At 40.6% G+C, this 18,888-nt stretch overlaps 2 protein-coding genes across 4 annotated transcripts in view; both read right to left on the minus strand.

Annotated features, from left to right (window-relative positions):
* The window catches only part of ABHD2 (abhydrolase domain containing 2), a 113,518-nt gene that overhangs the window by 37,213 nt on the left and 57,417 nt on the right, over window positions 1-18,888 (minus strand). For both annotated transcript variants that reach the window (XM_025391099.1, XM_025391100.1), the window contains 2 exons: window positions 9,654-9,829; window positions 5,937-6,104 (listed from right to left, as the gene is read on the minus strand). In XM_025391099.1, coding sequence (XP_025246884.1) covers window positions 5,937-6,104; window positions 9,654-9,829 — 344 coding nt within the window. The remainder of the gene's footprint in view (window positions 1-5,936; window positions 6,105-9,653; window positions 9,830-18,888) is intronic.
* On the minus strand, window positions 17,035-18,405 carry LOC112628330 (NADH dehydrogenase [ubiquinone] 1 alpha subcomplex subunit 5-like). 2 transcript variants are annotated; one of them, XM_025391102.1, is made up of 2 exons: window positions 18,326-18,405; window positions 17,035-18,271 (listed from the first exon to the last, which is right to left on the minus strand). In XM_025391102.1, the coding sequence occupies exons 1-2, from the start codon at window positions 18,403-18,405 to the stop codon at window positions 18,121-18,123; spliced, it is 231 nt and encodes a 76-aa protein (XP_025246887.1). In that variant the 3' UTR covers window positions 17,035-18,120. The 2 variants fall into 2 exon arrangements, with proteins under 2 accessions (XP_025246887.1, XP_025246886.1); XM_025391101.1 differs by having other exon boundaries at window positions 17,035-18,405.

An 18,888-nucleotide genomic window follows, 5' to 3' on the forward strand; every position in this document is an offset into this window, starting at 1 on the left:
CTGTAATAAAAAGTAAAAAAGCAAAAATAGAAAAATAAAACTAAAGAGGGAACAAGAAATAAAACCTATATCTGTGGCTCTGAAGAACCTTGGCTGTACCTTAGACTCCCCGAGAGCTAAGCCACTGGCACTGGTATTTAAGAGCTCCCGTGGGGAATTCTAATGTTGACAACAAACTGACCTACACAAAGAGAACTAGAAGTTCTTTTAGGTAGAAATAAAGGAAGACTTGAAGGAAAAGGTCATGCTCCTGGATGAGAAAAGTAAGTATTATAAATTTTTCTACATTAATTTATATATTAAAGTTCCCCTTCAGAAATTGTGATAAGCTGTGTGAGAGTTCACCACCAATAACTACTTTCCATCTCTAGGAAGGATGCATCTCCCCTACCCCACTAAGGTTAGGATTGGTCATGTACTGTACTTTGACCACTAAATTGTGACCAGGAGTGACCTCTGTCATTTCTGAGCAGAAGCTTCAAGAGCCACACTGTTCCTACCCTTGGGAAATGTTTCAGCAGGTAGATGCTCTGTGGGCCTGGTTCCTTGAGTGAGGATCATAACAATGGAGACAGAGGCCCCTCAGCTAAGCCATAATGAATGGATAGTATGGACAGAAACAATTGTTTTAAACCACTGAGATCCAAGTTGTTAGCTTCCACAGCATAATCTAGTCCATCTTGACTAATACAAAAACTCAACATGGAACTTGATACAATAATTCTGTGGTTCAAATTTAAAAAATCGGTAGGGAGACAAGAGCATACTCAAAGAGCCATGAGTCAGGGTTGGTACCATCAGATATCAGGCCTTATTGCAAGGCAACAATAATTAAAAATTGAGAACAGTACTGGGTGTAGAAACAAAAGTTGACAAAGATCTTTGTACTAAAGTATAGAAAGCCCACACATCAACAGCTAACACACTTACATGAGGACATGATTAACTATGATAAAAGGTTTCCGGTTCTAGCATGTTAACTGTGGACCTACCTCAATCGACCAGTCAAAAGTAACAAGCATGCGCTTTGCTCTAATGTGTTAGGTCACCTTTGGTGAAGGATTGCTCCTTTTCCACCAGCCCAGGAAAAAGTTTACTAAAAACATTATTTTAAACTAAAATTACACCAATAGCACCTAACAAAACAATAGCACCTAACAAAACAATAGCGCTTTCTCTCTCTCGGCTCTTTGGAGCTACCAAAGATGTTTTAATTTTTACATTTCAACAAAGCATCCAAATTCTGGATTTCTGATCTTTTTAATGTCATATTTGTTTGATCTTATCCTCCAATGGTTAAAAGAAATTATTAACAAGTAAAACATGTACTGATACACACAAAAAAACAAATAGTATGGTTAGAAGAAAACACCCATTTTTTTCCTAGGTAACCTGTCTTTCTAGAACATTTCTAAAGTATAATAAACTACAGAAATTTGCTTCTAAAATTCTGATGAAATAAAATGTAACAACACCATCCACAGATTAAAGGAGATAGTTAATTTTCAAAACTGGGGGCCTGAAGCTCTCCCCTGATGGATTCACCTCATCTCCAAGGGTTTTCCATGCTCACAGGCAGCTCCTCAGCCCAAACATAGAGTGCTCTTAAGGCAGCCATGAATGCTGCTCTTCTGCATGGGTTGCCCTTCCACAGCCCACTCCCCTGTCTATAAACTCCAACTGTTTATGAGTGCCTCCATTCAGGAGCTCATCTTTGAGAACCCAGCTCAAATGCCCTTCCTGGGAGAATTCTTCCTCCCACAACTTGACTCCTCGCCCACAGATCCAGGCTGGTTTCTCCATGCTGCTGCAGCATATTCACCAGGCCCGCGTATTAGTCCACTCATCATGCTGTATTGTAATTATTTTTTTTTTTTTGAGACGGAGTCTTGTTCTGTCACCCAGGCTGAAGTGCAGTGGTGTGATCTCGGCTCACTGCAACCTCCGCCTCCTGGGTTCAAGTAATTCTCCTGCCGCAGGCTCCCAAGTAGCTGGGATTATAGGTGCCTGCTACGACGCCCAGCTAATTTTTGTATTTGTAGTAGACACGGTTTCACCACGTTGGCCAGGCTGGTCTCAAACTCCTGACCTCAGGTAATTTGCCCGCCTCAGCCTCCCAAAGAGCTGGGATTACAGGTGTGAGCCACCGTGCCCAGCCCTGTATTGTAATTCTTTAACGATACTCAAATCTCCCCGGCAGAACACATCTTATTTATCTGGGTCACAAAGAGCATGGTTAATCTCTCACCAACATGAATATACCTTCAAGTATTTGAATAAGAATAAACCTGGCTGGCATGGTGGCTTACGTCTATAATCCCAGCACTTTGAGAGGGCGAAGCGGGTGGATTGCTTGAGCTCAGGAGTTTGAGACCAGCCTGGACAACATAGTGAGACCTTGTCTCTACAAAAAAATAAAAAATGAGGTGGGAAGCTCGCTTGAGTTTGGGAGGTTGAGGCTGCAATGAGCCATGATTATACCACTTCACTCCCTCCTGGGTGACAGAGTGAGACTCTGCCTCAAAAACAAAAAACAAAAAACAAAAATAATGAACCTAACATACAATAAATGTTTACTATATGTTAATCAACTGCCTACCAAGTCCTCAGTAACCCACATTTAATTGTATCTCCACCTTACTGCAGCTGAAGAATCTGGAACTGAGTTTAAGAAACTGCTCAAGCTACACACAGCATCAGTGGCAGTGCTAGGGCATTGGATCCACAGCCTGTCTCCTGACCCAGGTACTCTCTGGGAGCAAGGCCTTCACTTAACCTATTCTTCTCTGCTGCTTCGGCTGCTGGACTCCCCTGACCTGGTGTGGTAACGCCTTCCAATCTGGTCTCTCTGGCCTACAGCTGCACAGTACAGCACTCTGGGCCTGGGAGGCCTAGACCATACAGACCCAGTTACTGTGCTATCGCTGAGATGATTCTAGCAGCCAGATCCAGGCTCCTCTCTTAGCTCTTCTACTTACTGGCTCTGTGCCCTTGCCCAAATCACTTAACCTCTCTGTGCCTCAGTTTTTTCATCAGAATTTTGTGGTCCCATGAGTTGCTGTGGAGATAAAAGAGATTGTGCCTACATGTGACATCAGCACTGTGTCTGGTGCACATTAAGTGTTCTCACTGACATTTCTCGTATTATTGTTGGCACACTGTACTGTTAGTGCTCCCAAATCTCCATCCTGGCCCTGCAGCCAAGCCATGCCTCCCGATCTTCTACTTGTATAGACAATCTATATATCCAAGCACAAGACCTTACCATTATTCCCCATTGTTTTCTTTGTGTTTGATTTGGCCTATTTCTGACTTTTGGGTCCAATTCTGTCTACCACACACTCACTATTCCCCATGTGCCTGTGCTGTCTGTAAATCTGGATATTCACTTATATTTTCTTTTCTTTTTTTTTTTTTGAGACAGAGTCTCGCTCTGTCACCCAGGCTGAAGTGCAGTGGCCTGATCTCGGCTCACTGCAAGCTTCACCTCCTGGGTTCAGGCCATTCTCCTGCCTCAGCTTCTCGAGTAGCTGGGACTACAGGCACCCGCCACCATGCCCAGCTACTTTTTTGTATTTTTAGTAGAGGCGGGGTTTCACCATGTTAGCCAGGATGGTTTCGATCTCCTGACCTCGTGATCTGCCCACCTTGGCCTCTCAAAGTGCTGGGATTACAGGTGTGAGCCACTGCGCTCGGCCGAATTCACCTATATTATCAAGCTACTGACCAAACTGCTGAACAGAACAGAGTCTGTAAAATGGGTATCTTCAGTTGTGGGTGTGAATACAGAAGAGGAAATGAATTCAGGGCACCCAGAACCCTGCTTGGCACAAAGCAGGTGTACCTGTTCATGCTTCCATACCTGTGACCTTCCCTCACCTGCCCTTATAGGAGACAGTGCCCTTGCATGTTACCAGTGGCAATGTAACTGGAATGATCTTGCTGGAGGTCAATCTGACAAGATGTACAAATATGCAAAAAAAAAGATGACTCCACAATTTTACTGGGAATTTACTCCAAGGTCATTAAAGAGAAAATAATTCTATGTATGAGATACAATATTTATAGCATTGTTATTTAAAATGCTGAAAACCTTTAAATAATCCATATGTCCTACAAAGATAAATAGTTAAATAAACTATAACAGATTAGTAACAGCAATGTGGCTCTTAAAAGATTAAACATCTTTATGTTGGTGAATATAAAGTTATTTAAATAAATTACCATAGATATACATGCTATGACTGCAATAAATAAAAACTATGTATACATTGATAAAGACAGAAGGGTAGTTTGAAGAAATAGAAAATTATAGTTATGGTGAGATGATAGATATGTTTATGTGTGCATACATAATCTAAAGAAAGAGCTAATAAGAATCAAGAACAAGTAGTCCAGAAGCCAGACTCTTAGTTAAAACAGGATTATTATTATTATTATTTTTTTTCAGACAGAGTCTTGCTCTCTTGCCCAGGCTGGAGTGTAGTGGTATGATCTCTGCCTCCCGGGTTCAAGTGATCCTCATGCCTCAGCCTGCTGAATAGCTGGGATTACAGGCGTGTGCCAGCTAATTTTTATATTTTTAGTAGAGACAGGGTTTTGCCATGATGACCAGGCTTGCCTCGAACTCCTGGCCTCGAGTGATCCACCTGCCTCAGCCTCCCAAAGTGCACTATTTATGGTGAAGGGTTGGTTTTGAAAATGTCCGGTAAGATACTTTTGAAAAAGACAATAAAAAGGCTGGGCGCGGTGGCTCATGCCTGTAATCCCAGCACTTTGGGAGGCCAAGGTGGGCAGGCCATGAGGTCAGCAGATTGAGACCATCCTGGCTAACACGGTGAAACCCTGCCTCTACTAAAAATACAAAAAAATTAGCTGGGCGTGGTGGCAGGTGCCTGTAGTCCCAGCTACTTGGGAGGCTGAGGCAGGAAAACATAGTGAACCCGGGAGGCGGAGCTTGCAGCGAGCTGAGATTGCGCCACTGCACTCTAGCCTGGGCGACAGAGCAAGACTCCGTCTCAAAAAAAAAAAAAAAGACAATAAAAATTAATTACTAGAGAAGGGATTACAGGCATGAGCCACCACACCTGGCCCAGCTAATACACAATTTTAATCCAAATCAAGAAGCATTTGTTGGCCGGGTGCAGTGGCTCATGCAGTGGCCTCCCAGCACTTTGGGAGGCCGAGGCGGGTGGATCACGAGGTCAGGAGATCGAGACTATCCTGGCTAACATGGTGAAACCCTGTCTCTACTAAAAATACAAAAAATTAGCTGGGCATGGTGGCACACGCCTGTAATCCCAGCTACTCGGGAGGCTGAGGCAGGAGAATGGCATGGACCCGGGAGGCGGAGCTTGCAGTGATCCGAGATCACGCCACTGCACTCCAGCCTGGGCGACAAAGTGAGACTCCGTCTCAAAAAAAAAAAAAAAAAAAAAAAATGAAGCATTTGTCTAAATACAGGATCTAGTTACTGTTCCCCAGGAACCTAAAATCCAGTGAGCTGCTACTGTGTCAGGCTCCCTTCCCACTGACATTCACATGCCTCATCACACCCTTGCCCACCAGTCACAAGAGTCCTGATGAATGAGCATCAGAATAGCACAGTCCTGAAGGGCATGAGCTCTGCTACCCGATCTACCTGGCTCCCAGCCCTGCTGTGACTCTTACTAGCTAGGGGACCTTGGGCAAGACTTTCCCCTGTAAGCTTCAGTTTCTGCCTCTGTGAGGGTGGTTACAGTGCCCATCTCAAAGGCTGGTGTGAGGCGTGGCATCATCAATGCCCAGTACAAGTTGGCTGTTGATATAACCGTGTAACCTACCATCTCTTACAGATGGGCATAGGTTTAAAACTTAAAAAAAAAAAAAACCAAGGCAGAAGCAGAAGTAGCAGCACACTTGCAGAAAAAGGGAGGACTCCACTTAGCCATGCTTACCATAGGTGAACATGCGTGGCGAGGTCAGTTCAATGTTGGGCAGGGCACCCAGATGGTTCAGCACGGCGCACCGATAGCCATTTTTCTGGGCGTAGTCAACGAAAGTGCGGATGTACTGCTTCTCGCTGTGATTGGCAATTCCAGGACAGATGACCATGGTGATATCATCTACAGGGTAGAGAAAGAGATCCCGATGTATCCAAGAAATGTGACATGATAAATGGACACAATTACACTTCACTGGCCTAGAAAACAGGGGGAGGGAATTCAACATACATCTTTCACTCAGTTCTCTGGGGAAGAATTTTTCCCTTCTAGCTGAAGCTGTCTATGTCAGTGTTTCTCAAGCTATTTATAGCGAAGGGTTGGTTTTGAAAATGTCCAGTAGGTCATGAACACATACTTTTGAAAAAGACAATAAAAGTTAATTACTAGAAAAATGAAATGAAAAATATATAAACCTCAATTTTCTACTATAAGATTCAACAAATATAAAATTAACTCTGTCACATTGCTATAGAAATTCCTGAACATTACTCTTAATTTCTGTAAGAAATTCTACATGAATGAATGAATGAATGAATGAATGAAAAAATAAAAAGTGGTATTTGCACAGACCCTTTGACCCAGCAATTTTACTTTCAGGTATTTATCCTACAGAGGTAATTGTACATATGTAAAATAATATATATGTATTAGGTTGTGTTCAATCATGCAATACATATCCTTTTGCATATGACTGAACACAATCTAAATGCCCAGAAATAGGGGTCTGGTTGGATAAATTATTGCCTATCTAAGTGATGAAATATTATGAAGCCCTTAAAAATAATGAGACTTTTTTATATACACTGATGTGGCAAGCTCTTCTACAAATTAAGTGAAAAAAATGCTAAATGCAGAAAGGGGTTATAATAATGCTGCCTTTTGTGTGAAGAGAAAAAGATATCTATATTTATAAATGCATCCACTATCTTTGGAATCATACACAAGAACCTTGGGAGTGGGTAGCACTGAGCTGGGGTAGGGATGGAGAGTAGAGGACAGAGAGCGAGATACTTTCTCTGTATACTGTCAGTACCTTGTGAACTTTCTATCATGAGTACAAATTGCCTACTTAAAAATATGAATATATACTTTTATTTAAAAGAAAAGAGGTGCTTAGGTCATTAAATCTGATTATAATTTTTGTTCAAATTAAGATTTTTAAAATTTACAAATTCTTAATGCTGGTAGGGAAATGTGAATTAGTAAGCAATTGTCCAATATGCATAAAGAACCTTAAAAATTTTGTAAATTGCTAGATGTAGTGACATATGTATGTATTCCAACTATTTGCAAGGGTGAGACAGGAGGATCACTTGAGCCCAATAGTTTAAGGCTGTAGAACACGATGATTGTATCTGTAAACAGTCACTGTACTCTAACCTGGGCAACACAGCAAGACTCCATCTCTTTATAAAATGTATAAGCTTTGACCTAGTAAATTCCAATTCTTGAAATCCTGCCTAAAATTTTCTGATGAAGGATGACATAATTATTGATAGTTACAAAGTTGTAATTAAGTTAAATGCCCAAACATAGAATGGTTAAATTATAATATGACCACCTTGTAGAATATTAAGCAATCATTAAAATTGTGTTTTTGAAGACTTTTAGATTTTTAATGACATGGGAAAGTCTTTATAATATAATGTATGATAATTCAAATTTTGGAAAAACAATGCATAGAACTATAAGAAAATGGAACAAAACATTAACAATATATGTTGGGTGACAAAATTACGGGTGATTCTTATTTTTTAAATGTGTTATCCATATTTTCTAAAATGAGTACTTATTCCTTTTATAGTCAGAAAAAAAATCAAGGCCGGGCGCGGTGGCTCAAGCCTGTAATCCCAGCACTTTGGGAGGCCGAGACGGGCGGATCACGAGGTCAGGAGATCGAGACCATCCTGGCTAACACAGTGAAACCCCGTCTCTACTAAAAAATACAAAAAACTAGCCGGGCGAGGTGGCGGGCGCCTGTAGTCCCAGCTACTCGGGAGGCTGAGGCAGGAGAATGGCGTAGACCCGGGAGGCGGAGCTTGCAGTGAGCTGAGATCCGGCCACTGCACTCCAGCCTGGGCGACAGAGCGAGACTCCGTCTCCAAAAAAAAAAAGAAAAAAAATCAGAAAAGGGGGAAAAGGGCTGTTTTTCTTAGAGTACGTCTTAGGTACAAATACTGCCTTCCCTGGAAGCACCTTTGTCAGTCATTTCTGGGGACAGGAGTGATGGAAAAACATGAGCAAGTACAAGGAGGAATCACTGTTCTGCCCTTTTCAACTTCCCATGTTGGTCCTGGTAGGAAGAGCAGATGGTCAAACTAAACTTTGTGCTTTAGTGGTAGAAGAAGAAAAAGCATTAGAAATCAGGGAAAGAAAACATTTAACTGTTTTAAATAATATTTAAATAAATATAGGAAAAACCAGCTACAGATTTATAAACACAATGTGAACTCCTCATCTATTCATGTATTCATCCTTTCCATGACCGTTTATTAGAGGCCAGCTATTCTGGGCTCTGGGGATTCCTACATTCTAGCAGATAAATAATACACAAGCACACAAATAGGTTTAGAGAGTAGATGCTACCATGAAGAACTAAAGCAGGAAGGTGTGATGGATTTACTGAGAAGGAAACATTAGTTAGGGGAGTCAGAGACAGTCCCTCTGAGGAGGTGATGTCTGAGCTGAGACCTGAATGACAAGGAGGAGGTAGCCACGTGAAGGTCTGGGGACCAGCATTCCAGGCAGAGGGAATATCAGTTAAATCTCTGTCACCAGCTACTTAGCAGTTCTAACCACTTTAAATACCTAATATGTTTACTGGAATTTACCCATAAATAAATTCTGAGTTCCTATTTAAAAAAAAACAAAAGCAAAAAACAAAAAAAACTAGGTGCTTTGGAATACTACATAATGCAAAAGACATGTTCACTTCTGGTAGAAACAGCATTCAAAAGGATGCTTGTACCTAACTCCACTTCCTCAAAAGTCTTCATTACGAAGCATTTTAGAATGAATGCTTATTGTATAGGCTAGACAGAACAATGCCAAATTCCAGCAGCAATGAACATTTCAGTTATTTCTCAGAAATAGGTGTCCTACACCATTGCATGATAGATACGACCTTAATGTGTCTTTTTGTCCAGGGAAACCTAAGCAAAGGGAACCTGAGAGCCTTTTTATCTACTGCTTATCCAACAAACGCCAGCCTATACTGCACCTCTGAGCTTCAGTTTCCTCATCAGTAAAGTAGGGATAGTAAATACCAGCCTCACAGCACTATCTGAGGATTAAATGAGATAACAGTATACATGAAGCACTGAGAATGGTCTGGCCTCTGTTGCTGTTATCAACCCAGAAGCCTGGTCCTGGGGTGCCTGGGCTCCAAGCACTCCCTCATCCTCTTACATCAAGCTTCTGTATTTCACAAGAGGATTAAAAACTATTCTACAATGAGTTCTGAAGAGCTTTACATGGTGACTGGCAAACACACGCTGAAGCTAACCTTTGCGGGCTGCTCCTAAGTGATGAATCCCAGCAGACTTCCCAACAGCCCCCGATGCCACGGGCAGAGTGAGTGGCACGAGTATTCATACTGTGCTGTGCTCTCCACTGACTAGTGCTCCTTCTCCGAGTGATGGCCCAACCATACAATCTAAAGCAGCTCACCTCCAACACAGTGCTCCGCCAAGGGCTCGAAGAGGTCGAATGTAGAAGTGGCTCCATCAGACATAGTGATGAACTTTCGGTGCCCGTAAGGATGTGGCGACCTCACCCTTCCCATCTTCCCATACAAGGCTGTCTGGATGTGTCCACTTTTCCCCCAGATCAATGGTGGAATGTATCTAAAGAAAGGACAAAGGAGGTCAATTTTCTCTATATTCCTTGAGCAATGTTCTGAAAAATCTTTTAGCAAAAGTCTTTCAACCTATTTTTTTCCCGGCAAATTCTGCACACAAAGCATAAACATGAGGTTTTTATTACATTACATCCATACCAAGATTTACCGCCTTTCCCCATTTACTAATACACTCTGCATCAGATTAGCTTTAGAAATCAGCCAGGACATGTACATAAAGAGAGGATTTCAATTTAGGGTAACTCTTAAGTAATTCAACATGGGTTATTTCCATAATATAGAATAAAAAGAAAGCAAGTGATACATTTTGGACACATTCTAACTTGACAAGTTAGCTCATTATTAAAGGAGCTGATGTATATGAAATAGCACAGTGCCTACACTCACTAAATGCTCACTTCTTTCCCTAACAAGACAGGCCACAGCTGCAGTGGTTATTCCATTAGCCAAATCTGCTGCTCTCAGTTACGCTGGGAAGGGCTGCAAATTCTTCTAAGAGCCTGTAAGTGCCTTGCGGGGTGAGGGCACTACTGTATGCTCCAGAGAATGTGCTGTAAGGGCAGTGCAGTGTAAATATTTGTTGGGTTGATTAAAGGTAAAGGCTTGTTAGCCTAAGCAAGGCATGAAGCCTCACTAACAACAGTCCATTGTAAAAACAGAGAGTGACTCTAGGCGTTGGTAGGAAGTGCAAAAATCACAAATAGTTAATTACCAGGAAAAGAAGATGTTCCAAGTTACAACTAAGAAATGATTATGGTTTACAACCACAGTACAAGATGACTCCATTTACTGAAACTGCTGTTGGTTTCACTGCCATGGCTTTTAGCCCAAGCTTGATTGTTGTCCAGGATTTGTATCCTACATAAACTGGAGTCATATAATATAAAATGGTAGTGACATCAATCATTGCCCTCTGTATTATATGGCAGCGGTGAGTGTTTTATTAATAATTTACCTTAACCTACTTGTCAATTCCTGCCTATCATTTCTCTCAGAACCAGATGATCCCCAAAATCCTTTGATTTACTCCTTGTATGTGTAATTAATGAAATCTACACAAAGTTAAGAGAAGTGAAGCTATCACCTTAAGCAAACCAGTCCCCAGATGAGCTTCCTTTTCGGGGGAGGGGAGGAGAGGAAAGAGTATTTTAAGACATTAAGGACATGAAGTCACTTGCCAGCATAACACCACAGGTGCAAATATCACTGCAAAAGCCATGGCATTTGGAAGGCAGGCAAAGGCATTTATAAGAGCTGAGTGGATTATGACAGTAACAAAAAGCAAGCTTATAAAAATGTCAATTGGACAACCAAACGCTACACAAGATCTAGATACAGAACTTATAAAGGATTTCAGACAACCAAGTTAGATAATAAGTTTTGCATAGAGGGAGAGGACTATCCAAGAAATCAAACTTTTGATCACTCCTGGAGTAATGTTTAAAGAAAATGTTGTTTATAATATAAATTAAAAGTGGAAATATGCTAAGCTTAAAAATGTCAAAAGAATGAGTAAATTTCATATGCCTACCTTCTGAACATGTTTAGAATACAATATAATCTCAGAAAATAGAACAAAAGAATAAAGTAAAATTTCTTTTTGGCTATTCAAAGATTTCACATTTAATGATGACACATGTGACCGTCCTGATGCCACATTCCCAGTTTAGAGTCAGGTCACCTCCTCAGAATCTTGGCAGCAGCCCCCCAAGCAGCCTCCTAGCCTCTAGTCTTGCTCTCACCTACTCCATCATCCACCTGCCAATGGAGGGATGATCTCAACACACAAGCCTGGCCCCCACCCTCCACTGCATGGGTCCTCACTTGGCCTAGGAGGCCGGCTACACCCTAGTACTCACTTAATTTTTCCGCCTAAGCTCAAATAAACCTAAACTACTGGCCCCAACTCCACCCAGAACAGGTACACCTGGTGTTGAACTACTTTTATCTGAGGAGTCTTTGCTCAAGCTGTCTCCTTTGACTGGAATGCTCCTTCAAACCCAGCGTCTCTTCAGGCCAGCTATTTCTTGTCTTTCAAGACTCACTTCCAATCAGGTTGCTGGGGGAGTTGCCCCTTCTCCGTGCACAGCTCTGTCCTAGCACCCAGGTGACTTGATCACTTTAGAAACTCTTTTCAAGCAAACCCCTCCCACTGCTCATTCACCTCTAGCTCTATCCCCAGAGCACTGGACGTACATTACACACCTAGGGGAGATTTGCTTCAATGAACAGAACATACAGACACTTAGTAAATCTAAAAGGACAAATACATGTTTTTAAAATATACAAAAATATATTTTAAAATAATATGTGCCATAATAATGTGAATTCAGCTATTACATGATTGGCGTTTGGTGACTGTCCTCTTTCCAGCCTACCTAACCCCATTCTCAGAGTGGGGTGCAATAATTCTGTGTGTGTGTGTGTGTGTGTGTGTGTGTGTGTGTGTTAGGGATCAATTGCCTCAGAATCACTTGGGACTTTCTCAGTTCAGTGTAAGATCAATTATACACAGTGGAAGTCTCACAAGATTTGATTTTATGACAATAGCACCTACTGATAAAACACTGTTTTTAATTAACTTCATAATAATACAACACCAGGGTTTACAAAATTGAATTTTTAGACTGCATTTACTATGGTGGGGTTCAATGTGTAGTTGTTTGTTTATACAACTTATCCACAGACCACAAGAAAAAAATTTAAAAACAAAAAACTCAATAGGTGCCCAGTCACATGGTTTAGGTCAGGAAGCAAATATGGACTAAAACAATAGAATATTTTGCAATTTATATAAACATATAAATACTGAAAAAATGCTGCATGGTACATGAGGGAATACGCTTTTTCTATCTATGTGGTAGTTTGTCTGAAAATGTAGTGGCCAATAATTCCACTTATTCCATTCTTCTGCCAGGAGCTAGATTCCCTCCCTGTGATTTGTACTGGCCTGTGGCTTGTCTGGGCTTACAGAAGGTGGCAGAAAGACTGCTGTGCCAATTTAGGCCTGGTCCTTAGGAGACATCGTTGCTTTTGCGCTCTCCTCCTTGTAAGCCTGATGAGAGGGCATACAGAAAGCACTGTGATGGAACTGAGAGGTATGTGCGTTTTACATTTTGTAGATACTGCCAAGTTGCCTTCTAAAAAAGATGGGTCCATTTACATTCCCGCCAATACTGAATGAAAGTACCTGTCTTCCTCACCCTCATTAATAATTGGCATTATTAATCTTCTACATTCTGGCCGCTTTGATGGGCAAAAAATGGGTATCTTGTTTCAACTTGTGTTTAAAGTTGATCCAATCTATGGTTGAAAAAAAGTTGCTTATTTGAATTTGCATTTCCCTGATTCGTGTTTACTAGTCATTTGTACTTCTCTTCTGTGAACTATCTGTTGATATCCTTTGTCTATTTTTCTATTATATTTTTCTATTGATTTATAAGTATTGTTTTTATTATCCCTACATTAAGCTATTATCTATTATATGTTACAAATGTTTTCTCAAAATCTATTGTATATTTTAACTTTATGTCCTTTTTTTTGTTTTGTTTTGTTTTTTTGAGACGGAATCTCACTCCATCGCCCAGGTTGGAGTGCAGTGGAGTGATCTCAGCTCACTGCTACCTCTGCCTCCTGGGTCCAACCAATTCTCCTGCCTCAGCCTCCCTAGAAGCTCGGATTACAGGCATGCACACCATCATGCCTAGCTGATTTCTGTATTCTTAATAGAGATGAGGTTTCACCATGTTGGCCAGGCTGGTCTTGAACTCCTGACCTCAGGTGATCGGCCCACCTCAGTCTCTCAGCCTCCCAAAGTGCTGGGGTTACAGGCATGAGCCACTGCGCCCGACCCTAGTTTTTAATCTTTTATAGTTAAAAACATCTTTTATAGTTATAAAAATATCTTTTATAGTTAAAAATATCTTTTATGGTGATACAACGAGATAAAGTTAAAATATACAATAGATTTTGTTGTTTTTTTGTTAAAACCTTTGTGTTTTGCATTTTGTTTCAAAAAGAGCTATTGCAATACCCAATTATAAACATAATTCCCAATATTTCCTTCTATTAATTCTATAGTTTTAGAAAATGTATTAACCTTAAATCGACTTACTTTTATAAAATGAGTGAAGGGAAGATATAATTCATTTTTTTCTGACAGACTAGTTCATCGTCCTTGCACAATAAATGGCCTATCCCTTCCCTACTTTCAGTTGACATCTTTAATATACACCAAGTTCTCAATTAAATATTTAGGTTTGGTTCTATATTCTCTATTCTAGCTCATTGATCTATTTGTCTATTCATATGCCAGTATGACACTGCTTTAATTAATACAGCTTTATGAGACACTGCGATAGTTGATAGTGCAGGCTGCCTTTGTTATTTTTCAAAATTTTCTTGGCAGATGTCAGCATTTTATTTTCCAGATAAATTACAGGATTAACTTGTTTAGTTCCATAACAATTTTGGATTTTTAGACCAGGAGCAGTGGCTCACGCCTGTAATCCCAGCACTTTGGGAGGCCAAGGCAGGCTGATCACGAGGTCAGGAGATCGAGACCACGGTGAAACCCCATCTCTACTAAAAATACAAAAAATTAGCCAGGCGCGGTGGCAGGCACCTGTGGTCCCAGCTACTCGGGAGGCTGAGGCAGGAGAATGGTGTGAACCCGGGAGGCGGAGCTTGCACTGAGCTGAGATCACGCCACTGCACTCCAGCCTGCGCGACAGAGCCATCTCAAAAAAAAAAAAAAAAATTGGATTTTTGATTGGAAACACGCCAAATATATATTAGCTAGGAAATAACTGACACCTTTACAATACTGATGGGTCCCATCCAAAAACATGGTATATCTCTCCATTAAATCCTATAGTAAAACTTGATTGCTTTCTCCATGTTTTACAGAATATTCCATTTTTACTACACTAATTTGCATGTCTTTCTGTCTGTATTTTTTAAAGCTATTCTTGAGTTGAAGCATCTGGGCATGTTTTACCCTTAACTCCCCGAAAGTAGGAACAGTCTCTTCTACTTCTTTACTAATCCATATGGTATCGTGGCCAATGTTGTGCTGTGGCCAGTGGTTAACAAATGTTTGTTACTAACAAACAAGCTGGGCCACAACAAAATATAGAGGTCAGCCTGTCCTTATCTTCTGAGCCTATTTATAATCGACATCTGGCTTACTAACAGAATTGCTCAGTGGGAAAGACCACAAGGGTCTGGGCCTCCCTCCCACCCCCCATATACATATGTACGTACACACACACACACACACACACACACGTCTTTGAGCAGATGAAGCTCACATAGGCAAGGACAGCTGGTGTTTTAAAAAGAGAGTTGAAAAAATAGTTGACTGATGCTCATCTTTGCCTTAAATCAGTGGGTGACCAATTCTTCCTTATGGTACCTAACTCCCTTGGCTGTAAATCAAACTATTTTATAGCTAGTGATTAAACTCAGACTTCACTGTTATTTCCTTTGATTCTCCCTTGTACTTCTCTACCAAATTCGCACAGGACTTGGCACACAATAGATGTTTAGGATATGCTGTCTAAGATTGAGTCCTCAAACCTCAGCAAGTTGCAGCAAGTCCTTTCCAGTGAACCAAATGCCCATCAGCAGCTGCTCCTCAGCATCTGAGGTTTCTATCAGATAGGATGCATTGCTTAAAGCAACAAAACCCAACTCTGACTAACTTAAGAAAGGAGTACACAGAAGGACACTGGGGTGCCTACTAAATGTAAAAGAGGCTGGAGAACCAGGCTTGAAATGAGGGCAGGATCCAGGAAAGAAACCAGGGGGCTGCTCCAGGGATGTGCTTTTTACAACATCAGTACCAGTGTTCCCCCAACTCCACTCGAAAGTCAACGTCCCAGAAGTACAGCAACTAGAAGGGATGCCTTCAATTTCAGAGTGGGTGGGCAACACACTTTGATTTATTACCTGCATGCAGTGGGAGAGAAGAACTTTCCCAAGGGGAAATTTGTATGCCCTTAGAAAGGAAGAATGAATGCTAGGCAGCCAGAAGGGGACACACGTCCCCTGAAAGGTTTTGAGCTGGGTTTGTCTTTGATTCAAGAGGCTTCTTTACTGCCCTGATACCCCATGGCCCACATTAAACCATCATGTTCCCATCTGGTTCTTCTGAAGGCTCATCTTTCTGTCCCTGTCCCCACCTCTTAGCACTTCACATACTTCTCAAATGTATTTATTTCAGCATCTGCTTTACCTGCAACACAATGTACACAAGAAACAGGAGAAACAGGTAATCTCCTTAAGTGTTGTTTTCTTCCCCCCATGCATCCATTTTCTAAAAGCAAATCTGAGCACACAAAAGGGCTGGAGTGGTTTGTTTTGTTTTGTTTTTGCGAAGGAGTCTCACTCTGTAGCCCAGGCTGGAGTGCAGTGGCACGATCTCGGCTCACTGCAAACTTCACCTCCCGGGTTCAAGTGATTCTCCTGCCTCAGCCTCTGGAGTAGCTGGGATTACAGGCACCTGCCACCATGCCTGGCTAATTTCCTATTTTTAGTAGAGATGGGGTTTCACCATGTTGGTCAGGCTGGTCTCAAACTCCTGACCTCAAGTGATCTGCCTGCCTTGGCCTCCCAAAGTGCTGGGATTACAGACGTGAGCCACTGCGCCCGGCCTACTGGACTTGTTTTTTTAAGAAGACATCTAGGAAAGTAGAGTTTCTAAGACTCCCGTCAATGATCTTTACTGGTCTTAAAGCACAGTAGCACATTTTGAATTCATCACTTTGCCCCCACGACTTTTTTGAGGTAAAATACATATAACATTTTAAAGTCTACAATTCAGTGGCATTTAATACATTCATAATGTTGGGCACCCATCACCTCTAACTAGTTCCAGAATATTTCATCACTGCAAAAGGAAAGCCTGTAGGCATGAAGCAGTCACTTCCCATTTTCTCCGTCCCCTATTCCCTGGCAACCACTAATCTGCTTTCTCTCTCTGTAGGTTGACATATTCTATATATTTCTTATCAATAGAATCATCAACATGTGACCTTTTGTCTTGGGATTTTTCACTTAGCATAATGTTTTGAGAGTCACCCTTGCTGCAACTTGTTATCAGTAATTCATTCCTTTTTATGGCTGAATAATATTTCATTGTATGAATATACCACATTTTGTTTATCCTTTTTTTTTTTTTTTTTTTTAAAGGCAAAAACACATGTAATTTTATTTTTAACCTTAAGCTTGCCAACTTCTTTCCCTGAACAGCATTTGTCTTGTTTTGATACCCACCTACAGTTATATTAGAAACGTACTACAAACTATTTAGTGATTCCACTTTGAATTTAGTCACATGACTAAGATGTTTTGAATATAAGCCTATCCATATGCCAGATACAAATTTCAGGAACTCTTAATGTCTCTTCTTTTACAGAAACTCTACCTCTATCCTGATGTAATTAGATTGATTAAGAAAATTAAAGGCCACGGGCCAGAAAACTAACTTCCACAAATGCAACAAAAGGAAAAGTTTCTCCAATAACCTCTATGAAATGGGAAATCTTTCTTTTAAGTACTAAGTCAATTTCTTCAACTGTACAATGTATTTGAATTTGATGGTTTTCAAATATAACATAGTAACAACAAAATATAATAAAATTAAGACTATAAGAAAACAGAGTAAATGATATAATTCAAAAAATAATGACTAAAATAAAATGACATTATGGATTTTGTAATCCAACATATAATTATATATTTAAGTTTTATTTTACATATATAAGATCACAGCTAAGGAGGTTAACCATAATTTCAAATTTTATCACCAGTCACTTGTGCCATTTTATCACATTTGAAAATACTCACTCGTATTATTTACTTCAAACAGTGATCTATAAATTTGTTTAGACTATATTAAGGACCTTTTCTTCTTCAGGATAACTTAAAAAAATTAAATGACGTATTGAACATACTACTGAAGAAACTTTACTTTTTAATTATAGTCTCTGTATTGAAGATCTGTAGGAATTTTTCTTTAATAATTTTCAAATCTTCCCATGACCTCTCTGTTCATAGAAATATCATCTTTGAAATAATTTGTGTGAATACTTTATAAATCAAAAATGGATTCACATGACCGTATTACCATAATCACCAATTTTAACAGTCTCCTAGATATTTTCTATATCACTTTTCTTGATTATAAAATGTCAGTAAGATGAAAACACTCTTAATATAACAGTATATTTAATTACATCAGTTTCCCATCAACACATCAAAGTCACTTAATAATTATATTGGCCATTTCCACTGATCGGCAGGAGGCTCTTCCACTAATGGCTCCCATGGTTTCCAGTCCCTCATTTTTCTTGCCAGAATTAGTTCATGTTCAGCCGCTTTAACCATAGCCAGCTTCTCATTTGTAATCTGTTCTGTATACTTTCTATATGCTGCATTTTTAGGGATTTCCGCAAGAACATCAAGAATCTTTGTGTACAATATACTTAGCCTCTCGTGTGGAGTATTGCACACAGCCAATCCCACAAGGCCAGTGGTCTTCTTCAGTACACCCGCCATGACAGCCTTGTTTATCCTTTAATCAGTTATAGACATTGAATGTAGGCCGGGTGTGGTGGCTCACGCCTGTAACCCCAGCACTTTGGGAGGCCAAGGCAGGCAGATCACTTGAGGTCAGGGGTTTGAGACCAGCCTGGTCAGCATGGTGAAATCCCAATACTAAAAATACAAAATTAGCCAGGCATGGTGGCCCACGCCTGTAATCCCACCTACTCAGGAGGCTGAGGCAGGAGAATTGCTTGAAGCCAGGAGGTGGAGGTTGCAGTGAGCTGAGATCATGCCACTATACTAAAGCCTGGGCGACAGAGTGAGACCACAAAAGAAAAAAGACATTGGATGGTTTCCACTTTTTGGCTATTGTGAATAGCACTGCTGTGAACATTTATGTACAGGCTTTTGTTTGAACATCTGTTTTCAATTTTCTGGGTTGTGTCCCAGGAGTGGAATTTCTGGGTCATATGGCAATTCTATGTTTAACTTTTT

This window comes from Theropithecus gelada, chromosome 7b (assembly GCF_003255815.1).
Source record: "Theropithecus gelada isolate Dixy chromosome 7b, Tgel_1.0, whole genome shotgun sequence".
NCBI classification, from domain to species: Eukaryota; Metazoa; Chordata; class Mammalia; order Primates; family Cercopithecidae; genus Theropithecus; species Theropithecus gelada.

Bases quoted from the DNA above. Each gene is read 5' to 3' on its own strand.
- LOC112628330 (XM_025391101.1), bottom strand. From the start codon at position 18,405: ATGGCGGGTGTACTGAAGAAGACCACTGGCCTTGTGGGATTGGCTGTG.